This window comes from Salmo trutta, chromosome 12, assembly GCF_901001165.1.
Source record: "Salmo trutta chromosome 12, fSalTru1.1, whole genome shotgun sequence".
NCBI lineage: Eukaryota > Metazoa > Chordata > Actinopteri > Salmoniformes > Salmonidae > Salmo > Salmo trutta.
Window position 1 is genome coordinate 54,179,620 of NC_042968.1, and position 22,981 is coordinate 54,202,600.

The following is a 22,981-nucleotide window of genomic DNA, read 5'->3' on the forward strand; positions in this document are numbered from 1 at the left end:
CACCGAGCAGGAGGAAACATAAAACCGCACGTCCTTTTCCAAGGTGGGCCACCAGTACTTTCCCCTCAGGTTCCGCACTGTCCTCTCGATCCTAGGGTGACCCGAAGAGGGGAGATTATGGGCCCATCGAATCAATCGATCACGGACACCAAGCGGCACGTACTGAACACCTGCTGGACACTGAGATGGTGCAGGTTCCAACCGTAACGCCCGCTCGATCTCCGCGTCCACCTCCCATACCACCGGTGCTACCAAGTACGACGCTGGGAGGATGGCAGGTGGATCGATGGCCCTCTCCTCGGTGTCATATAGGCGGGACAATGCGTCGGCCTTCGTGTTAAGTGAACCTGGCCGATAGGAGATTATGAACCGGAAACGGGTAAAGAACATGGCCCACCTGGCCTGACGTGGATTCAGTCTCCTAGCTGCCCGGATGTACTCGAGATTACGGTGGTCAGTCCAGATGAGGAAAGGGTGCTTAGCCCCCTCAAGTCAATGTCTCCACACTTTCAGAGCCTTGACTACAGCTAACAACTCCCGGTCCCCCACGTCATAGTTCTGCTCCGCCGGATCGAGCTTCCTCGAAAAGAAAGCGCACGGGCGGAGTTTGAGTGGCGTGCCCGAGCGCTGTGATAGCACGGCCCCCCCCCAGTCTCGGACGCATCCACCTCCACTATGAATGCCAAAGAGGGGTCTGGATGAGCCAGCACGGGAGCGTCGGTAAACAGCTCCTTCAGACGACTGAACACTCTGTTCGCCTCTGCTGACCAGCGCAAGCGCGCCGGACCCCCCTTCAGCAGTGAGGTAATGGGAGCAGCCACCTGACCAAAGCCCCGGATAAACCTCCAGTAGTAATTGGCAAACCCTAAGAACCACTGCACCTCCTTTACCGTGGTCGGAGTCGGCCAATTATGCACGGCTTTAACGCGGTCCCGCTCCATCACCACCCCCGAGGTGGAAATGCAATACCCCAGGAAGGAAACGGCTCGTTTGGAAAACACACATTTCTCAGCCTTAACGTACAGGTCATGCTCCAGCAGTCGCCCAAGCACCTTGCGCACCAGGGAGACATGTGCGGCACGTATGGCGGAATAGATCAGGATGTCATCAATATACACCACCACACCCTGCCCGTGCAGGTCCCTGAGAATCTCGTCGACAAAGGATTGAAACACGGCTGGAGCATTCTTTAACCCATAAGGCATGACGAGGTACTCATAGTGGCCCGATGTGGTACTAAACGCGGTTTTCCACTCGCCTCCTCCCCGGATACGCACCAGATTGTACGTGCTCCTGAGATCCAGTTTCGTGAAAAAATGCGCTTCGTGAAATGATTCCACCGCCGTAGCGATGAGAGGTAGCGGGTAACTAAACCCTACTGTGATGGAATTTAGACCTCGATAATCAATGCACGGACGCAGACCTCCATCCTTTTTCTTCACGAAAAAGAAACTCGAGGAGACGGGTGACATGCAGGGCCGAATGTACCCCTGTCTCAGAGATTCCATGACATATGTCTCCATAGCCAGCGTTTCCTCTTGTGACAATGGGTACACGTGACTCCTGGGAAGTGTAGCGTTTACCTGGAGGTTTATCACGCAATCCCCTCGTCGATGAGGTGGTAATCGGGTCACCCTCTTTTTACAGAAGGCGATAGCCAAATCGGCATATTCAGAGGGAATGCGCACAGTGGAAACCTGGTCTGGACTCTCCACCGTCGTCGCACCGATGGAAACTCCTTTACACCTGCCTGAACACTCCTCTGACCACCCTCTGAGAGCCCCCTGTTTCCACGAAATATCAGGATTGTGATTGGCCAGCCAGGGAATCCCCAGCACCACCGGAAACGCAGGCGAATCAATGAGGAAGAGACTAATCCGTTCCCCATGATCCCCCTGCGTTACCATGTCCAGTGGCACCGTGGCCTCCCTGACCAGCCCTGACCCTAATGGTCGGCTATCTAAGGAGTGCACGGGGAAAGGTTAGTCCAACGACACCAGGGGAATCCCTAGCCTTAACGCGAGCCCACGATCCATAAAGTTTCCAGCTGCGCCTGAATCGACTAGCGCCTTATGCTGGAAAGAGGGAGAAAACTTAGGGAAAGTTACAAGTACAAACATATGACCAACAAGGAGCTCTGGGTGAGGTTGGTGTTTACTCACCTGGGGTGAATGAGGAGTGCTCTGCCTGCCATCCCGATTCCCAAAGGAGCTCCTCCAGCACCGGTCGGCAGTGTGTCCTCTCCGACCACACCGGGTACAGGAGGAGCCTCCTCCTCCGGTTCCCCTCGATGCGGCCCCCCCTAGTTCCATAGGGATGGGAGCTGGAGGGCCTGGAGGTGGAACCAACAGGGCCCGGTCTGGACGCTCGCGGGCAGCCAGCAGGTTGTCGAGACGAATGGACATGTTGATAAGTTCATCCAGGGAGAGGGTAGTGTCCCGACAGGCTAGCTCCCGGCGGACGTCCTCCCGGAGGCTACACCAATAGTGGTCCATCAGGGCCCTGTCGTTCCACCCCGCTCCAGCAGCCAAGGTCCGGAACTCAAGAGCAAAGTCCTGTGCGCACCTCGTCTCCTGCCGCAGGTGGAACAGCCGTTCACCCGCCGCCCGGCCTTCTGGTGGGTGGTCGAGCACTGCCCGGAAACGGCGGGTGAACTCGGGGTAGTGATCCCTTGCTGAGTCTGGGCCATACCACACTGCGTTGGCCCACTCCAGGGCACGACCCGTTAAGCAGGAGACGAGGACGCTCACGCTCTCCCGAGGGAGTCGGACGAACAGTAGCCAGGTACAACTCCAGCTGCAGCAGGAACCCCTGGCACCCAGCCGCCGCTCCATCGTACTCCCTGGGGAGAGCCAGGCGTAGGGCCCCGGGTCCGGACGCCGGAGGAGGGGTAGCAGGTGGAGGGGGAAGAGGTGCTGAGGATGCGGTAGGGAGGCCACTCCTCTCCCATCGGTCCATCCTCTCCATCATCTGATCCATCGCTGAACCGATCCGGTGGAGAATGCTGGTATGATGGAGGACCCTTTCCTCCATCGATGGGAGAGGAGGTGCGGCTGCTCCTGCTGACTCCATAATCAGGTGCGGGATTCTGTCACGATTGCTAGGAGTGGTGGTAGGAGTCAGGCGCAGAGAGCAGAGGTAAGAAAAATGAGTTTTATTTTTCTCTGGTTTGACAACGGTCGACGCCAACACAACTAAGTGCCCAACCCATACACAACGGGTCCACAGTTCGGAAAGAAAATAACACAAGCAGATCGCCAGCACATCCAAAAAAAAGCACACTGACGAAAATAATCCCGCACAAACCTGGGCGGGCTAAACAGGCTTAAATAACCACAAATCAAGATACACAAATAAGGAACAGGTGCAAACAATAAGCAATACCAACCCAAAAGGAAAAAGGGATCAGCGGCGGCTAGTAGGTCGGCGACGACGACCTCCGAGCGCCGCCCAAGCAGGCAGGCGAGCCACATTCGGTGGGATTCGTGACAGTGTGCAAAGCTGTCATCATGGCAAAGGTTGGCTATAATGAAGAATCTCAAATATATCCCTTTTTTGGTTACTACATGATTTATTTAATAGTTTTGATGTCTTCACTAATATTCTACAATGTAGAAAATAGTACAAACAAAGAAAAACCCTGGAATGAGTAGGTGTGTCCAAACTTTTGACTGGTACTGTATATTATACAGTTGAAGTTGGAAGTTTACATACACCTTAGCCAAATACATTTAAACTCAGTTTTTCACAATTCCTGACATTCAATCCATGTAAAAATTCCCTGTCTCAGGTCAGTTAGGATCACCACTTTATTTTAAGAATGTGAAAGAATAATAGTAGTAGAATAATAATAGAATAATAATAGAATGATTTATTTCAGCTTTTATTTCTTTCATCACATTCCCAGTGGGTCAGAAGTTTACGTAGACTCAATTTGTTTAACTTGGGTCAAACGTTTCGGGTAGCCTTCCACAAGCTTCCCATAATAAGTTGGGTGAATTTTGGCCCATTCCGCCTGACAGAGCTGGTGTAACTGAGTCAGGTTTGTAGGCCTCCTTGCTCGCACACGCTTTTTCAGTTCTCCCCCCAAATTTTCTATAGGATTGAGGTCAGGGCTTTGTGATGGCCACTCCAACACCTTGACTTTGTTGTCCTTAAGCCATTTTGCCACAACTTTGGAAGTATGCTTGGGGTCATTGTCCATTTGGAAGACCCATTTGCGACCAAGCTTTAACTTCCTGACTGATGTCTTGAGATGTTGCTTCAATATATCCACATAATTTTCTTCCTCATGATGCCATCTGTTTTGTGAAGTGCACCAGTCCCTCCTGCAGCAAAGCACCCTGACAACATGATGCTGCCACCCTCGTGCTTCACGGGTGGGATGGTGTTCTTCGGCTTGCAAGCATAACGATGGTCATTATGACCAAACAGTTCTATTTTTTTCATCAGACCAGAGGACATTTCTCTAAAAAGTACAATCTTTGTCCCCATGTGCAGTTGCAAACCGTAGTCTGGCTTTTTTATGGCGGTTTTGGAGCAGTGGCTTCTTCCTTGCTGAGCGGCCTTTCAGGTTTTGTCGATATAGGACTCGTTTTGCTGTGGATATAGATACTTTTGTACCTGTTTCCTTCGGTATCTTCACAAGGTCCTTTGCTGTTGTTCTGGGATTGATTTGCACTTTTCGCACCAAAGTGCGTTCATCTCTAGGAGACAGAACGCGTCTCCTCCTGAGCGGTATGATGACTGTGTGGTCCCATGGTGTTTATACTTGCGAACTATTGTTTGTACAGATGAACGTGGTTTGTAAGTCGCTCTGGATAAGAGCGTCTGCTAAATGACGTAAATGTAAATGTACCTTCAGGCATTTGGACATTTCTTGTGGAGGTTTACACATTTTTTTCTGAGGTCTTGGCTGATTTCCTTTGATTTTCCCATAATGTCAAGCAAAGAGGCACTGAGTTTGAAGGTAGGCCTTGAAATACATCCACAGGTACACCTCCAATTGACTCAAATGATGTCAATTAGACTAACAGAAGCTTCTAAAGCCATGACATCATTTTCTGGAATTTTCCAAGCTGTTTAAAGGCACAGTCAACTTAGTGTATGTAAACTTCTGACCCACTGGAATTGTGATACAGTGAATTATAAGTGAAATAATCTGTCTGTAAACAATTGTTGGAAAAATTACTTGTGTCATGCACAAAGTAGATGTCCTAACCGACTTGCCAAAACTATAGTTTGTTAACAAGAAATTTGCGGAGTGGTTGAAAAACAAGTTTTAATGACACCAACCTAAGTGTATGTAAACTTCCGACTTCAACTGTATATAGTCTGACATGAAGATTAGGGAATGTCATCGGCTCTATTTATTACACTTCTATCTGCATCACTGAATACACCCCAGGCTCTCTCTCTCTCTCTCTTCATCAGATATCAACTATTGGCTAGCAACAGCTGACAACCAGGTGTATCTAAATAGTTTAAAATGTCCTCCTCTTCTTGCCTCCCCTCCTTCATTTGTATTCTGCACTGATGTGAAAGCAAATTCAGCTGTCCTGTTCTCTCACGTCAGCTCAGAGGGAGAGGAGACAAGGGAAATTTAGATTGTCGACTTGAAAAGCATCCTTGGTGTTGTTCAGTAGCCTCATGTGAGGTGTGTGTGTGCATATCTTACAGGTTTCTCGAGGAAACTGTTAATAAGTTCATTATTTAAAATCCTATTATACGTATTATTTACATCCTGAGACTGGCCTCTGAGACTTCCAGTTCCTGTCCAGACAGGAAGCTGTCACCATAGATCATGCAGTAGTCAGTGCTGAGCAACTATTACAGGGACTGCACACACAAACACGCACGCATGCATGCAGGCTTGCACGCACATACACACACACACAGCCTGAACCCTCTCTATGAGGAGATGGAGCGAGCAGCTTTGGTTTCGTGACAAAACAGACCAAATCAGAGATGAAGAACTAGATCCCTCAGGCTGGGGGGGCATGCTGTCGTGTGTGTGTGTCCTCATTTCCTTGTGTCCTCTCCTTGCCTCTTCTCTTCTTGTTCTTTCCATAGTCTGCTCTAAGAATAGAATATTTACATTTCACATTTTAGTCATTTAGCAGACGCTCTTATCCAGAGCGACTTACAGTAGTGAATGCATACATTTCACACATGTTTTTTCCGTACTGGTCCCCCGTGGGAATCGAACCCACAACCCTGGCGTTGCAAACACCATGCTCTACCAACTGAGCCACACGGGAGGATATAATATGGAGGACCAGCTCTCTTTCAGATCAGCGCAAATGGATGAGGAGATGAGGGAAGGTAGCAGCTGTAGACTATTGAGATGCAGCCTTTGTCTCTAAATGAAGGGCTTCGGTGGTTATCGTGCCATATCTGTTGGCAGTAGAAATGGTTCTCCTCTCTCGCTATCTCTCTCTATCATTTGCTCTCTCTCTCTATCATTTGCTCTTTCTATCATTTGCTCTCTCTCTCTCTCTCTATCATGTACTCTCTCATGTGCTCTCTCTCTCATGTGCTCTCTCATGTGCTCTCTCTCTCTCATGTGCTCTCTCTCAAGAGGAGCATAAATTACTGTCTCACTCTTTAGAATCAAGCATCAGCTAAAATATGCTAATGTAAGCTTGCAGATCTGGGACAGCAGTAGCACATACACACACACGCATGCACGCACATATACACTTAGAGGCAGTGTGAGGAGGAGGAACAATCAGCCAAACGCCTCTGCTTTCTCCTGTTAGCTTCAGCCACTGATGAGCAGACGTACCCATTTTCTCTCTTTCTCTCCATCCCTCCTTCTCTCTCTCTCTATCACACACACACACAGCATAGAGATGGGGACTAAGCAAATGTTAGAGTGTCTAATTTAACCAGATACCACACAGTTTACCCACCGTGCAGATATTCTACAGCTGGCACTCAGTTTTTGTGTGTGGGAGGGTGTATGTGTCTCACCTCTGGCTGAAAGCTTTTTGGTATTTATGATTTTGGCAGCGTACTCCTGGCCAGTGCACAGTTTGACACAGCGGCGCACCACTGAAAACGCTCCCCTGGGAAACAAAAGCAGGTAAAAACAGGTGTTAGATATCATATAGCACTGGCAGCATCTCAATATTCTAGAGTCAATTCCTCTACTGTCTCCTTGTTTCCTTTCCTTCATTCCCACTGATCTGAAAGAACTGGACAGGTTGAAGGCATATCCTTGTCCACTACCCCTCTAATGCTTTCACCTAGTATCCTGTCATTTCACACCTGCCAGTCATGAGTGAAGACATTTCTCCTGTATGGAGTCATTTGAGTGTGACACACAGCACATTAGCACATCCTGCTTAGGATATATACAAATGAGAAGACTCAAGAGAAAACAACAAAACTGTCTTTCAAGGATCTCTCTCTGTGTGTCCATGTATGCACGTGTCCGTGAGAGAGAGAGACACGGTATGCATGTGTGTACTGTAGCAGTGCTGGTATTTTGGGGAGTGCTTGCATAACTAACTCAGCAGGGAAAAACAGCAGTAACTGTCTCTGTCGTTTCTCTGAGCAATGTATAGACGTTACACCTTAGTACTATTACACAATAACACACACACACACACTCTTACCCGTCCACTATGTCTCACACACTCTCAGGCATACACTTGACCCCACGTCTCTCACACACACACTCGTAGATGCTATGACAGGTGAGTGTGTAAGGGTATACACGGGGAATACTCGAGTCAGAGACAGTAGGCTTACGGCAGCAAAGAAAGACAGAGAATGACCTGTGAGACACACATGCACACACGAAAACATATATTGCACACCCACACATGCTCGCACGCACACACACACCAAAAAGGGACAAACTGCCAACCTTACAGGAACTGTAGTGTAATGAAGGTCCTGTTATCTACTGGGCAGCTGCTGCTACCACAGCATGGTTATTGTCTCTGGCTTATAACACAGGCCAGAACACACACACACACACACACACACACACACCAGCGACCCTGCAGTTACATGTACAAGTGTACTACATGCTGTGCCCTAAAGGTCAAGACCTCTCAGTAGAACTCATAGTAGTAGGCTAAACGTACATATTTGCTGTATGTTAATACATACAGCAAATGTTTGGTTCTTAATCTCTCTGCAGTTGTGTTTGCATAAAGATGCATTATGATTTAGAAAATGTGTTTCTCCTCCTGTTTGAGAATGAGGAGAATACTACCCCCTACCCAGTCCCACCCACACACAGCCTGACACACCTATCTTGCTGTGGCACATAAACTCACTGTCCAATTTCTCTCTCTCTCAAGCACAGGGGCTTGGTGGCACCTTAATTGGGGAGGACAGGCTCATGGTAAAGGCTGGAGCGGAGTCAGTGGATTGGCAACATATACATTAAAACACGTTTCCATTTGTTTGATGCCAAGCCATTTACTCCGTTCCAGCCATTATTATGAGCCGTCCTCCCCTCAGCAGTCTCCCATTGCTCTAAAGACCCCAATTACAAAACAGCCCATCCCGCTCTGCTCTTTGACAGCTCAAATTGTCACTCTCTAGATCGCTACAGCGTGTCCCAAGTCCCCATTACTGCTGCTGCCGGTACAGAACATGCAGCAAACGGATCAAATGTAGTCTATATTTTATCTATACGTTTAAATCGGGTCGTCTCGGGGCTACACCTCAAAGCAGAGCGACAGCATGCGTTTTGTTCAGAGGGCTGTGTAGCTCCGAACGTGACAGATCATCAGCTGAGATTAGTTCTGACCCCCATTCCGCCGCTCGAACTACCCACACACATCTGCAGATATGCAACGATGCAAAGAAACTATAGAATAATAACAGGGTAAGGACGATACAGTGAAAGCTATGTTGTTACCGCATCTGTGCCATAACGTAAAGCAATAATACAGCAAAGCCATACTTTCCGAGTTCTTCATATAGTTGGAAATCGTCAGTAAAACGTGTACAGGTAGTAACCGCCATCGTCCGTTTATTCGCGGGGGTCGAGCGTCCTAAATAGTCCGGTCCTCAAGTGAATTGAAATAGGATGTATCCGTTGAGTAGCCCAGTTATTCTATGTAAAAAAAAAAATACCGCGGTGTAATGCGTTTTCTGTCCAGAGCGCACTATAATCTACTACAGATATGTATTCGAGTGGAGATGTAGGCTATTCGAGTGGAGGAGAGGCAGTGGTGGTACTCTCTCGCTCTCCCAAAGTGTGTCGTTCGATCGCCTTTCACGCTGTTTCTACACCATCAAGCGCGCTGTAAATACAACCCATTTTTCATACCACCAGGGGGCATTGCATCAGCTCGATAACACCTGAAGCCACAGCATCAGAGATTCTATAGACTAACATAACAGGCGTTTGGCAGCATCAGCATCATGGAACCACCATCATTATCACCATCATGTGTAGCTGCTGGAACAGGTATAGCCAGCCTACAGGCTATACAATTGATTTTACGTCTCTCTTTTTTGTTGTTGATCTAGCCTACCAAAATAAAATGGATTATGTTTTAGTGTGTCAAACTGTCAGACTGCAAAGATCCCTAAACTGGTATTTGTACAAACAAAAATATGCAAACAAAAGTCAATTTTAGTGGTTGCATTAGGCCTGCATGGATTCTGGTATTTTCAGGATGATCAATACCACCTACATCTCCAATTCAAAGCAAGGTCTGGTCCATGGCAGCAGTGCTTGAAGTGAACCGGTGCTCAACACTGTACCCCAAAATTTCTCCTGAAAAAAACTGGCCCCTCTAATAGAATTGGCTCTGAAGTATGAATACTTTCACCTAAATAAAAAAAGTAGCCTACCGGCACCTATTTCAGTCCACTTGGGAGAACTGGGTGAAATCAAGTACCAGAGTAACTGACCCGGGAAGGAAGAGATCTGTATAGACACCTACTGTCTACTGTCTCTATTCCTGGCTTGTTCCTCTGCACTGTCATCACTAACAGTATTCTTAGGAACAAAGCATCTACACTTCAGATCTGAAAAAGAAAGAGAATCCTTTTGAACTTCAAAGACCTGTCTGCAAGTGTCTAGGATTTCTGTCTGTAAGCATCTTACTAGCTCTAGCTATATCAGTTCTGATATTCATCCTTATCCATATCGACCTATTCATCGGATACAGCCATTATCAAGCCAATAAGGAATATTATACTGCGCTGAGAATCAGAAATCTTGGGACAGCGCCCTCCTGTGGCACTACTGCTGAATCTCAAGTCGACTGCCAGCCTGGCACTCCTGTAGATCTAAAACCGCATAGGTTTTAGTGCCGCTCCACATCACACAAACACCAGTGGAGGCTGCTGAGGGGAGGACAGCTCGTAATTATGTCTGGAACGGAGCAAATGGAATGGCATCAAACACATAGAAATCATGTGTTTCATACCCTTCTACTTATTCCACTCCAGCCATTACCACGAGCCAGTCCTCCCCAATTAAGGTGCCACCAACCTCCTGTGACACACATAGCCTACACACATAGAGAGAACACATCAGTGCATATTTACAGTTTTTACTTCATTGAATTTATTTCAGGCACACAAAATATAGACACCTCAGTAAAAGGAAACGGCAGAGAGGTATTAAGCCCACTAATAAAAGTAATCTACATGTAAAACAACACTGAGACATATCTGGACCTGGAAGTTACCCGTAGACACTGATCTAAGGCCAGTTTTGCATCCTTCACCTCAATGATGAAGGTTAGGATTTGGGAAAGCACGCTGATCCTAGATCTGTGACTGTATAGCTATCGTCCAGGTCTGTTCAGCGGGCAGACAGATACATAAACATGTAAGTTCAGGGTTGTGTTCATTAGGGCCAACAACAGAAAATTAAAATGAGTGTTCAAGGAGACCAGGTGATACCTCCCAGTTTCAGTCCGTTCTTACGTTTGGTACCTAATGAATAGGACTCAGGTATTTCACATAAGTCAGAACACAGTAACAAAGCTTCCACAGGGTTTCTCTCCCTTCTATTCAAAGCTAGCAACAAAAAAAGAAAGAAAATGGTCTTAAAATACCAGGCTGTTTCCACCAAATAAATAGCCAATTCTGCTCAGTCTCAAACCCAATTCCCAACATTGCGTGTGTGTGTGTGTTCACATCTGTACAGCGCTGGTGGGGATGTCGAACAAAGAGGGATCAAACTGATGTCCTTTAAAAGGGAGAGCCCTCAGCATCCCAGCCCTTCTTCAGCATATCATGTACATTCTACAGAGAGAGAGAGAGAGACGGGTAGGAGAGAAAAATTGATAGAGTGCATTGTAAGAATGGAATGTGCACATACATACGTGCATACAATACAAATACAAAACTGCACAATTGGTCTTGCAATTTGTCTAACAATAACACTCTTGGGCTCAACATAGTTCAGCACCACAATCCTTCACCTCCAGCCCATGCCCTATACCAGTGTTTCCGCTGCACTCATTTAAATGTGGTGCTGCGCCACAGCAAAATCATTGCCCCAAAAATGCCTCAAAATGTATTTTGAGGTGCACTTTGATGATGCTAAAACAGTCCACATTTACTTTCCCTCTGAAAACAAAACAAGTAATGAATAGAAAAACGATTCTACTATGGGGTTGTTTGATTTATCTACACTGAAAAATATATATAAACGCAACAAGTGTTGGTCCCATGTTTCATGAGCTAAAATAAAAGCACCCTGAATTTGTTCATACACACAAAAAGCTTATTTGAAATGTTGTGCACACATTTGTTTACATCCCTGTTAGTTAGCATATCTCATGTGCCAAGATAATCCTTCCACCTGACAGGTGTGGCATATCAATTAGCTAATTAAACTGCATGATAATTACACAGGTGGACCTTGTGCTGGGGACAATAAAAGGCCACTCTAAAATGTGCAGTTTTGTCACAACACAACGCGACAGATGTCTCAAGTTTTGAGGGAGTGTGCATTTGGCATGCTGACTGCAGGAATGTCCACCAGAGCTGTTGCCAGATAATTTAATGTTAATTTATCTACCATAAGCCACCTCCAATATCATTTCAGAGAATTTGGCAGTATGTCCAACCGGCTTCACAACCGCAGACCACGTGTATGGCATCTTGTGGGCGAGCAGTTTGCTGATGTCAACGTTGTGAACAGAGTGCCCCATGGTGGTGTTGGGTCATGGTATGGGCAGGCATAAGCTACAGACAACAGACACAATTGCATTTTATCACTGGCAATTTGAATGCACAGAGATACCGTGACGAGATCCTGAGGACCATTGTCGTGCCATTCATCCGCCGCCATCACCTCATGTTTCAGCATGATAAATGCACAGCCCCATGTCGCAAGGATCTGTACACAATTCCTAGAGGCTGAAAATGTCCCAGTTCTTCCGTGGCCTGCATACTCACCAGACAGGTCACCCAATGAGCATGTTTGGGATGCTCTGGATTGACATGTACGACAGCGTGTTCCAGTTCCAGCCAATATCCAGCAACTTTGCACAGCCATTGAAGAGGAGTGGGTCAACATTCTACAGGCCACAATCAACAGCCTGATCAATTCTATGTGAAGGAGATGTGTCGCGCTGCATGAGGCAAATGGTGGTCACTCCAGATACTGACTGGTTTTCTGATCCACGCCCATACTTTAAAAAAAAAGTTATCTATGACCAACATAGATTAAAGCCTAATTTATTTATTTCAATTGAATGATTTCCTTATATTAACTGTAACTCTGTAAAATCTTTGAAATTGTTGCATGTTGCGTTTGTATTATTGTTTAGTATCTTTACCTAATCGGCTTGTTGTTGTGTTTTCTATGCGAGATAAATATTCCTCTAACTACTCTTACGAGTGCCATAGGGAGGGAAACCTGCATTTTGACAAGCAGTCAATGCGCACCAATTCTTGCAATCGTGGGGAAAACAGCAGTTTTAATGGTCTTTGTTAAAAAGAGGTGGTTCGCAGCTTTCCATTCCTACTTGATCTATTTCTCAAAAAAATATATGCAAACGGCACCATTTTTAGCAGCGTCATGGTTAAGCATGTTCTGCAATTCCCTGTGAGTGTGTATGGGAGAGTGGGGCTAAATGTAATGCGTCATTTGTATGGTAACTTGGGTTAAACTGCCACCCTACCTAAAAATACTTTTTTTTGGAGTGACTTAAATTGTGATGAGACAGATTACATTTTTAGTTGAGCAAGAGTAGTGGCAACCAGGGGAAGTGTTGGGGGAAAAATGCCTAACATTAAGAGGTTTCTGTGAGAAGTATAGGCAAGGAGCGTGTTACCCCGGGCGGTGGGTAACACCAAGTTACCCTAACAGTCTATATTATATTCACTGTGTTCACGCAAGTTTTTTGGGCCATAAAATTCATCCACACGATGCTAACTAGTTAAAAGATTACATTTGGGATCTAGCTAATGATTAGCCCAATAGGGTAACTGCAGATAGCCAGCCCCATGCTTCAGCATATTTATTTATAGCCACTATACTGCATCAGTTGGGCTACAAGTGATTTCAGTTATGCTATTAGCAATAAGCAGTATTTTAAAATCATTTTAACAATTAATTTTACCAATATGTTATGGGGCTTATTTCTGGATGTGGGAATTATATTTTCTATGGTGTCAGCGTCATTTTATTTTCATTCATTTTGGAGTAGAATGTTTTTTTTTTTTTTTACATGTCACCAGAACTGAGCTTCCCTAGATAAAACAAATTCTGGGTGGGACCCTTCAACCCCCCCACTGCTACACATTTTTCCAGAGGAAACACTGTTCTATACACATGTGCCCCTATACCCTTTTCAAGATCATGAGACTTGTGTGTGCTTACGAATGTACGTGCGTCCGTGTATGTGCCCGCTCGTGTGAATGTGCTCTCACCATCTCGTGGCTCTGGGGCTTGCCCTGTAGTTTCTGGCGGTAGTCATAAGTGAGTGCGTCCAGCACGGCGTGCTCCTCCTCGTCCACAGCGGCCATCAAGCGCTCTCTGTTGATCTGGTTCACATCAATCTCCTTCTCTCCCTTCAACACTGCACTCCACCACACCTGACCACTCTTACTGAGAGACAACTACAGACAGAGGGAGAGGGAGAGTCAGCGTGTGTGTTTGAGTCTATACATATTTGTAAGTGTGTGTGTGTGTGTGTGTGTCTCTGACTATCGGTGCATGTGCGTGTTAGGGATGGGCACGGTTATTTGAACACCCGAACGGTCTTGTGTGAGTGTTCATTTTTTTTAGGCCTTTATCATCAATTAAAAAGCGTTGTCTTAATTAAATTATCCTTGTGACATTGTTACATACAAGGTTATACCATGATATTTTAAAAATCTTAATAAAAATACACTTTTGAATGTTGCTTTTATAACGGTGTGTTGAGCTACTGCTGGGTATTTATCCCTTCCTCCAGCCCTGACAACAGTATGCTATTTTCCCCTCTTCATATAGTGATTTCAGGCGCACACCTAACAGAGGACATAACACAGATCAATGCAAAACACTCAACAGAATTTGTTTTTGTATCAGTTCTATTATGGCAAACGTCAGACTTCTCGTTCACTGTTGCAGTGATCTAGTCAAGTCACTAAACCTCGAATCCGAGTGGAGTCCCAAGTCCCTAGTGTTCAAGTCACGAGTCAAGTCATAAGTCCCTTGGTAGTGCTAAAAGTAGCTGTCCAACCATGTTTTAAGCTACATTTCATTAGTGTTGCACATTTGTATAAGGCTAAATAGATAATAGATCTATTTAAAGGTGCAATATGTAGAAATAGCCCCGCCATTTCCTGGTTGCTAAAATTCGAATAGTTCGCCTAATTTCAGTTTATGTGACCAAACAAGCAAGTATAGTGTAGAGAATCATATATGATATTTTTTTGCTGTTTGAAGCTGGTGTACATAACAGAAAGTAAGACACAAAAACAAAACTTAATAATGGGAAGCATAGAAATAGCACACATTGAATAGATCTACCACTTTAGACTTGCTTTTAATGAGAATGGCAGATCTATAACTCACATTTCTATGTGAATTTGGTCAGGTTGCCCAAAAAGTTGCATATTGCAGCTTTAACATCTGCTGTTGTAGCTAGTATGTAGAGTTATGCAAAGGACAGATTTCCTGACAACAAAGTCAAAACTGGTAGAGTCTGAGTCACCACTGGTCTAGTCACAAAATTGTGATTTGAGTCCAGAGTCAAGTCCGAATCCTGGACTCGAGTACTAGAACACTGCGCTGTTGTACTGTCCTTCGGCATTTGAGTCAATGGCAATTATTATTTTTAGAATTACTACTATCCGGATATCCTAAAAATGTCATAATATTATTTGAATAGTGAAATAATTCAAATGCCCATTCCTAGTGTGTGTGTGTGTGTGTACTCACCAGGTTCCATAGTGAGTTCTCAGTGTTGATCTTGTGTGTTTGTTCTCCTTCCATCAGGACCTTCTCTCCTGTTCCCTCCTTCAAACACACACGCACACTGCCTGGCTGCATGTTCACACACACCTGGACAGAACCACACACGCACAAATGAATAGGCCTACTCAATATAAACAGGGTTGTGCAGAGCTCTACACTGACCTTTTTTACAAGAACCACGTGTGCGCCTAAATTGAAAAATGTAGGCGCACACAAAGAAATGTAGGTGCACAATGAAAAATATTTGAGATATCAAAGCTAGAATCCTTAATTTTTCTAGGTGCACTGGTGCTCCTAAATTAAAATTCCAGGTCGCACAGCAAAATATTTGGTCGCATATGTGAGTATAATGGTCTCATTGTACAGCCCTGTTGGGATCAATTCCATGCCTATAGGGAGATTCTACCAAATTCTAAATTCTCAAAATGTATTTTGTAGGGCATTTTAGCAAATATGTAAAGTTATAGCATTAATACTTCACATACATGTTTCAACCCCGTGAGACATGTTTAACTCAGGAATAACAGACTGGACACAGGAAGTTCATCACATTAACACAAATAATTCACACAAAAGGAAATATGTAGAAAGAGGAACAATGTGGTCGCCGTGGTTACCTGTCTGCCCTTGACAACGGTCTTGGGGACATTGACGCGGACCTCAACGTAAGTGTAGTCCTGAGACCAGCTGTAGGTGTCTCTCACCGCCCCGTTGTAACTGTCTGGACTGGCCTGGTGCACCACCTGACCACTGATAGACACACATACACACACAAATGAATAGGCCTACTCAATACAAAGGTTTGGGATTGATTCCATCCCAACAGGGAGATTCTACCAAATTCAAAACTGCCAAAAAACTATTTTGTAGGGTAATTGTGCAAATATATAAAGCAAGTGTCCCATCTAGAACAGGTCACCTACCACCTATTACTTTGTGAACCCTTTCCTAAAACATTGAAGAAGCACTAAGAAAGAACCAGTCTTATTGGTATGACCCAAGATAGGCAGTACAATACTACTGTAACTCTGTAGAAGAAGATGCTCTAGAGCAGGGGTTCTTAAACTTTTTCAGCCTGGGACCCAAATGAGAAATTCTGTGTTTTCCTGGGACCCAAGCTTTGGAAAATATGCAACTATACATAAATATCGGTACATTTCATTTCCCTTATGCCTAAAACAAATGCAATATAGACAAAAACAAATAACAATGAAATTAAATATCCATAAAAATATCTATGAATGTTTATTTTCCCCCATTAAAACCCTTGCATATCTGTCTAGGTTGGAACTGTTGCTGTTAAAATACAATAAATTATTTTCATTCTGAACTGGAATAAACGGATTGATCACATCACACAGATGAATAACAGAACACACACACACACAGGCTTTTTGATAGTGCAACCCTAAGTAACAATACAGATGAAAAATTATCAGGCCTACTGTACATCCTACTGTAGAAATTATTGTTGAAAGAAAGTCTAGGTTGGAACTGTTGCTGTTAAAATACAATACATACGTTTTATTCTGAACTGGAATAAACTGATTGATCACATCACACAGATATAGACCAGAAAACACACAGTCCTTTTCTGCTCTATACCTGTGTGATGTGATCAATCAGTTTATGCCAGTTCAGAATAAAAAATACTCGCTTCTGACAATGCAACGCTGAGGTCATGCTCAGCCTCGAAACTGTTTCTGTACTTGTTTTTTTTAAGTATGTCAGAGTTGAGAACCCTGACTCGCATAGGTATGTAGTGCCAAACTGGACCAGAACATCTACTGCTTTCTCAGTCAGGCAGGAGACCGCTTCCTGTTGTAGATGAGCAACCTAGAACTGTGTATGTTTGCCTCAAAAAGCATCTTGTGTCAATCAGTTTATTCCAGTTAAGAATAACAATTATTATTGTATTTTAACAGCAACAGTTCCAACCTAGACTAGTTTTCAACAATCATTCCTACAGTAAATTGTACAGTAGGCCTGATCATTTTTAATCTTCATCTGTTCTGTTAGTGGGTTGCACTATCAGTAGCTAGCTTGCTTTGGCGAATGTTAGCTATTATCTGTGTACAAGGACATGGGATTTTTTGAAAGAGAAACTCACATATACTATGAGAGTTAGTTAGTACTCCCTTATTTCTGCTTATCATCTGTTATAAAATGACAACAATGCCTTGCTAGCTGACTTTTCCACTGTCGAGGCACTGTTTCCTGAAGCAGCCTGCCCTGTTCTGAAAGAACTTCCTGGTTTTACCATCATGCTGTGGATGTTTGGTCAGGACGTGTCGTTTTATTAATTTATTCGTTATGCGAGACTCATTAATAAGCACTTCCACACACAAAACACATCGTGGGCGCCCCTCGTTATACGTTTGTATGAAAGAGAGAGAAACTCATCGCTGTATATGGGTTTCATGACAATTGAGCTCAGTCAGAACTTGTGGCTAGCATGACTCCGTTTGATGACAGCAGTGAGTGATGGCGAGTGGGAAGTGACAAGTCAGTGGCTGACAGCGCACCATCTGCTGCCTGAACGACTGCGCTGCATCGTGTGACACGGAGTGATCTTCAAGAAAACTGCAGAACAATAAATCGCGAAGCACACGGGCATCTCCCTCTCACGCAGCTGCCAAACTGAGCAGAGAGCGCGCATTGAACAGAGAGCGCAAATGCACTTGGCCAAATCAATTCCAGTAATTAATGAAACAATTATACATTTACACGTCGCGACCCACCATTAACAGGTCCGCGCCCATACTTTAAGGCTGCTTTAGAGTCTGAGCAGGCTGTTGCCAGGTCTCCCTGTGATGAATGCTGGGCTGCACTGCTGCTCTGGGGCTGTGGATTAGAGGCTGCGCCTTGGCTGGAAGAGGTAGGTCTCGTACTAGAGACTGTGCTGGGCTCTCCAGAACCCGAGACAGAACTCTCTCTGGGCAGCAGGCTCTGTCCTGACTCCCCTGGGCTCCACCGGCTGCTTGGTGGCCTGTACCTCTAGCTCCTGCACCATGGGGGGCGCTACCCAGGCCTCGTGTCTCTGCTGCAGCTCCCTCTGCTGCCTCTCTCCGTCCTGCTCCACCACACGCTCAAACAGACGGCAGGACTGTGCAGATAATGAGCCAAGTACATAATCAACCCCTAATCACTTTTTGTGTTACTTAAAGGGTAGAGTCTGCAAGATGACATCATAAACAAGGGGCCGATATTCCAAATAGTAAAATAAAATAAATGTTATTGGTTGTGTATGCATATTTTGCTAATGATCCTAGCTCCAACAGTGCAGTAATACCTAACAATACAAGAAAATCCCCAAAATGTAAAGAAAGGAATTAAGAAATACAGAAATATTAGAACGAGCAATGTCAGTCCAGCATATAAATATGCATGTATATGATGGTGTGTATGGACAGTATATGAAAATAAAAGGTGTGTACAGCAGTAGTTATATTGGATGAGCCTTGACTAAAATAGTGTACTGTTTTTATGCTTCACTCATGCTGCCAAACATGCCCTCGTAAAACTGACCATCCTACCGATCCTCGACTTCGGCGATGTCATTTACAAAATAGCCTCCAATACCCTACTCAATAAATTGGATGCAGTCTATCACAGTGCCATCCGTTTTGTCACCAAAGCCCCATATACTACCCACCACTGCGACCTGTACGCTCTCGTTGGCTGGCCCTCGCTTCATACTCGTCGCCAAACCCACTGGCTCCGGGTCATCTACAAGACCCTGCTAGGTAAAGTCCCCCCTTATCTCAGCTTGCTGGTCACCATAGCAGCACCCACCCGTAGCACGCGCTCCAGCAGGTATATCTCACTGGTCACCCCCAAAGCCAATTCCTCCTTCGGCCGCCTCTCCTTCAAGTTCTCTGCTGCCAATGACTGGAACGAACTAAAAAAATCTCTGAAACTGGAAACACTTATCTCCCTCACTAGCTTTAAGCACCTGCTGTCAGAGCAGCTCACAGATTGCTGCACCTGTACATAGCCCATCTATAATTTAGCCCAAACAACTACCTCTTCCCCTACTGTATTTTTTTATTTTGCTTTGCACCCCATTATTTCTACTTTGCAATTTCTTCCACTGCAAATCTACCATTCCAGTGTTTTACTTGCTATATTGTATGTTCTTCGCCACCATGGCCTTTTTTTGCCTTTACCTCCCTTATCTCACCTCAGTTGCTCACATTGTATATAGACTTATTTTTCTACTGTATTATTGACTGTATGTTTGTTTTACTCCATGTGTAACTCTGTGTTGTTATATGTGTCGAACTGCTTTGCTTTATCTTGGCCAGGTCGCAATTGTAAATGAGAACTTGTTCTCAACTTGCCTACCTGGTTAAATAAAGGTTAAATAAAATAAATATATACATATGAAGTGGGTAAAACTGTGCTAACATAATTAAAGTAAACATTGTTCAATGACAGTCTCTAAGGTGCAGGGTTGAGTACCGGGTGGTAGTCAGCTAGTAACAGTGACTAAAGTTCTGGGCAGGGTACTGGGCATGCTATTAGTAACCAACTCAGCTAAGACTACCAATATTTCCCATATGAGCTTAAATGCAAGGGGAAGGAACAATGACGACAGTCTTGGCCAATTAGGTCACTGTTGATGTCTGTTGCAAGATAGGTTCCCGAGTGGCGCAGCAGTCTAAGGCACTGCATCTCAGTCCTAGAGGCGTCACACTACAGACCCTGGTTCGATTCCAGGCTGTATCACAACCAGCCTTGATTGGGAGTCCCATAGGGTGGCACACAACTGGCCCAGCGTCGTTAGGGTTTGGCTGGGGTAGGCCATCATTTGTAAGTCGCTCTGGATAAGAGCGTCTGCTAAATGACTTAAATGTAATGTAAATGTAATTGTAAATAAGAATTTGTTCTTAACTGACTTGCTTAGTTAAATAAAGGTTAAATAAATACAAAAATCTAATTAAAAAATGACATCATAGACAAGGAGCCGATATTCTAACTAGTAACCAAGACTGACATATGAGCTTAAATGCAAGGGGCAGTGCCAATGATGGCAGTCTTTGCCGATTAGGTCACTGGTGATGTCTGTTGTTTGATGACAATCTTACTGAGTCTACCTTTAAAACTAAACAGGGGAACAGCATTATAGGGAGAATACAGGCTAGCCAACATGGCTAACACAGAAACGTGTAAAATGTTTAACTAGCTACTGTAGTTAATTACGTTTAGGACCATCTTCTCGGCCACCCCTGGAGAGAAGCTCATACGGTCATTGTGGGTTGACAGCAGGCGGTAAAAGTCTGTCTTGCGATACAGAAAACCGAAGTAGACCTCAAGGAAATTATGGTTGTTTCCAACATGCTGCAAGATTCCAAGTGGAGCGTTGTCATACAACTCTATCATTTCCATAGACGACGGCATTGTATATTTTAACTCTCAATGTTATATTTCAATAAACGTATCTTTATAGCAAACGTTTAAAGTTGTTCGCTGACTTTAAGAATGTGCTACCTTTATTGTAATTTCTAGGTAGGAACTGAAAATTGTCCGCAGGAAAAACCATGCGCAAATAAAGGTTCCTATTTCAAAATGTTTTCTAAATGATTTAATATAATATATATATATATATATATATATATATATATATATATATATATATATTATATTAAATCATATATATATATATATATATTATATTAAATCATTTAGAAAACATTTTGAAATAGGAACCTTAATTTGCGCATGGTTTTTCCTGCGGACAATTTTCAGTTCCTACCTAGAAATTACAATAAAGGTAGCACACGTAACGTAACTAGTGGAAACCTTTATACTCACCAATGTTCTCATATTATTTTTATATCAATAGTTAAACTTATATAAGTTTAACTTATATAAGTTTAACTATTGATATAAAAATAATATGAGAACATTGGTGAGTATAAAGGTTTCCACTAGTTACTACAGCCACAAAGTCAAAATTGGCTATATCGTAAACATTTATGAAAACAAATGTTATTATTAATTTAGGTTTAGGGTTAGGCATACGGTTAGCAGTGTAGTTAAGGTTAGGCTTAAGGTTAGTTTTAAAATCACATTTTAAAAATATAAATTGTAGAAATGGGGTTTATGACTTTGTGTTTGTGGTAACTAGTGATGGCCGTGTATAATGGCCAATGGGTCATGCCCGAGGCGACCCGTAATTCCAGGCTGTATCACATAACCGGCCGTGATTTGGAGTCATTGTAAATAATAGTTTGTTATTAACTGACTTGCCTAGTTAAATAAAGGTGAAATACAATTTTTTTTTGAGGGGGCTTACCTGTCTTGTGTGTTATTTTGGCATTAATACATATCACATATCATTTTGCAAACAATGTTAAAAATATATATATAATAATTGAGTTAAGAAAGCAGCATACAAACATGGTCTCTTTTTTGCTTTCTTAATAAGTAATGCAGCTCGAAAATGCAGGTGTTTCAGTGTTTCAGTGCTTTCTGTGGTGGTGGGGCAGCTTATGGAAAATGTAGAGTGTAGGTGTTGGTAATGTTCTCTAGTTGCGCCATGATTAGCTCAGTGTTCTGTCACTCATGGGGACAGTACGTCACCGCCAAGTCTAAGGGTAGACCTCGAAAATTCAAGCCCCTTAGGTGCTGCCATAGAGTTATATTAGAAGTGCCCATCCAAGAAGGCTCAAGGCCATTGGCCACAGATAAAATGACGTCAAATCACGTTATATCTACAGTAGCTTTGATTGGACTGATACTTTCAAAATCTTAGCAAGCAGTTGTCATCATGAATCAAGCCTACAATCTACTTTTAATCCTTGTCATATGAAGATAAATAATTAAGAGAAATTATAGATAAAATGTATCAGTGCTCATTGGCCATTGGACATAAACATTACACAACAAGTTGGGAATCGCAAATTTAACAACGAGTGGTTTCAAAGGAATCAGTGACAGTGGCTAACTGCAAGCATTGCAAAGCAATCACTAGCCTGCTATTCAATGGAGTGGCTGTGTGGTCCCAAATTTGGGATTAAGTGTCTGTGTTCCAAGTTAAAATGATAAACATTCAGCATTGGCCATGCTGTCAATGAAGCATGATTTGTGCCGTGCGCAAAACAACTGTTAACTCGGAACTGCGAAAACTTGACTTCAATAAGTTCAAGACAACTGGGAATTCCGGGGGAAAAAAATGTTTTGAACGGTCATCCAACTCGGAATTGTAAGTCGGGAACTCTGGCCTCTTTCTAGAGCTACGACCTGAAGCTCAATGACGTCATCATGATTCAACCTTGTTTTTTTCAGAGTTCCCAGTTGTCTTGAAAGCACCATAAATCCAGAGAATACCACACTTTGATGACAAAATTTGCCCAAGAAGGACCGCCGTGCCACCTTCCTGTTCAAGTGAGCACAGCACAACAAGGTGAGTCCAAAAATGTATTGTATGCTGCTGCATAAATGATGTAATATGCCAGGGAGATATGTATACTGTAGCTAAGAAAGTAATACTAAGTGTATGTTGTGTAGTAAGCTGTTAGTAGCCCATGTGCCTCACCCTAATCATTTGGTCTATTTACCCCTCTT

The 22,981-nt window shown here is 43.9% G+C and overlaps 2 protein-coding genes across 5 annotated transcripts in view; both read right to left on the reverse strand.

Moving 5' to 3' along the window:
* The window catches only part of LOC115203793 (calcium/calmodulin-dependent protein kinase type II subunit beta), a 61,660-nt gene extending 47,563 nt beyond the window's left edge, over positions 1-14,097 (reverse strand). For 3 of the 4 annotated variants that reach the window (XM_029768795.1, XM_029768793.1, XM_029768791.1), the window contains exons 1-2: positions 8,930-9,259; positions 6,976-7,070 (exon numbers count right to left, since the gene is read on the reverse strand). In XM_029768795.1, the coding sequence (XP_029624655.1) occupies positions 6,976-7,070; positions 8,930-8,991 (157 nt within the window). In that variant the 5' untranslated portion in view covers positions 8,992-9,259. Of the gene's footprint in view, positions 1-6,975; positions 7,071-8,929; positions 9,260-13,875 lie in introns of those variants that run through there. The other variant, XM_029768794.1, reaches the window with a different exon arrangement.
* Positions 14,098-16,031: 1,934 nt separating this feature from the next.
* On the reverse strand, positions 16,032-20,901 carry LOC115203794 (nudC domain-containing protein 3-like). The gene is made up of 3 exons (XM_029768796.1): positions 20,615-20,901; positions 18,151-18,515; positions 16,032-16,159 (listed from the first exon to the last, which is right to left on the reverse strand). The coding sequence occupies exons 1-2, from the start codon at positions 20,810-20,812 to the stop codon at positions 18,300-18,302; spliced, it is 414 nt and encodes a 137-aa protein (XP_029624656.1). The 5' UTR covers positions 20,813-20,901; the 3' UTR covers positions 16,032-16,159; positions 18,151-18,299.
* Between the last annotated feature and the right edge of the window lie 2,080 nt (positions 20,902-22,981).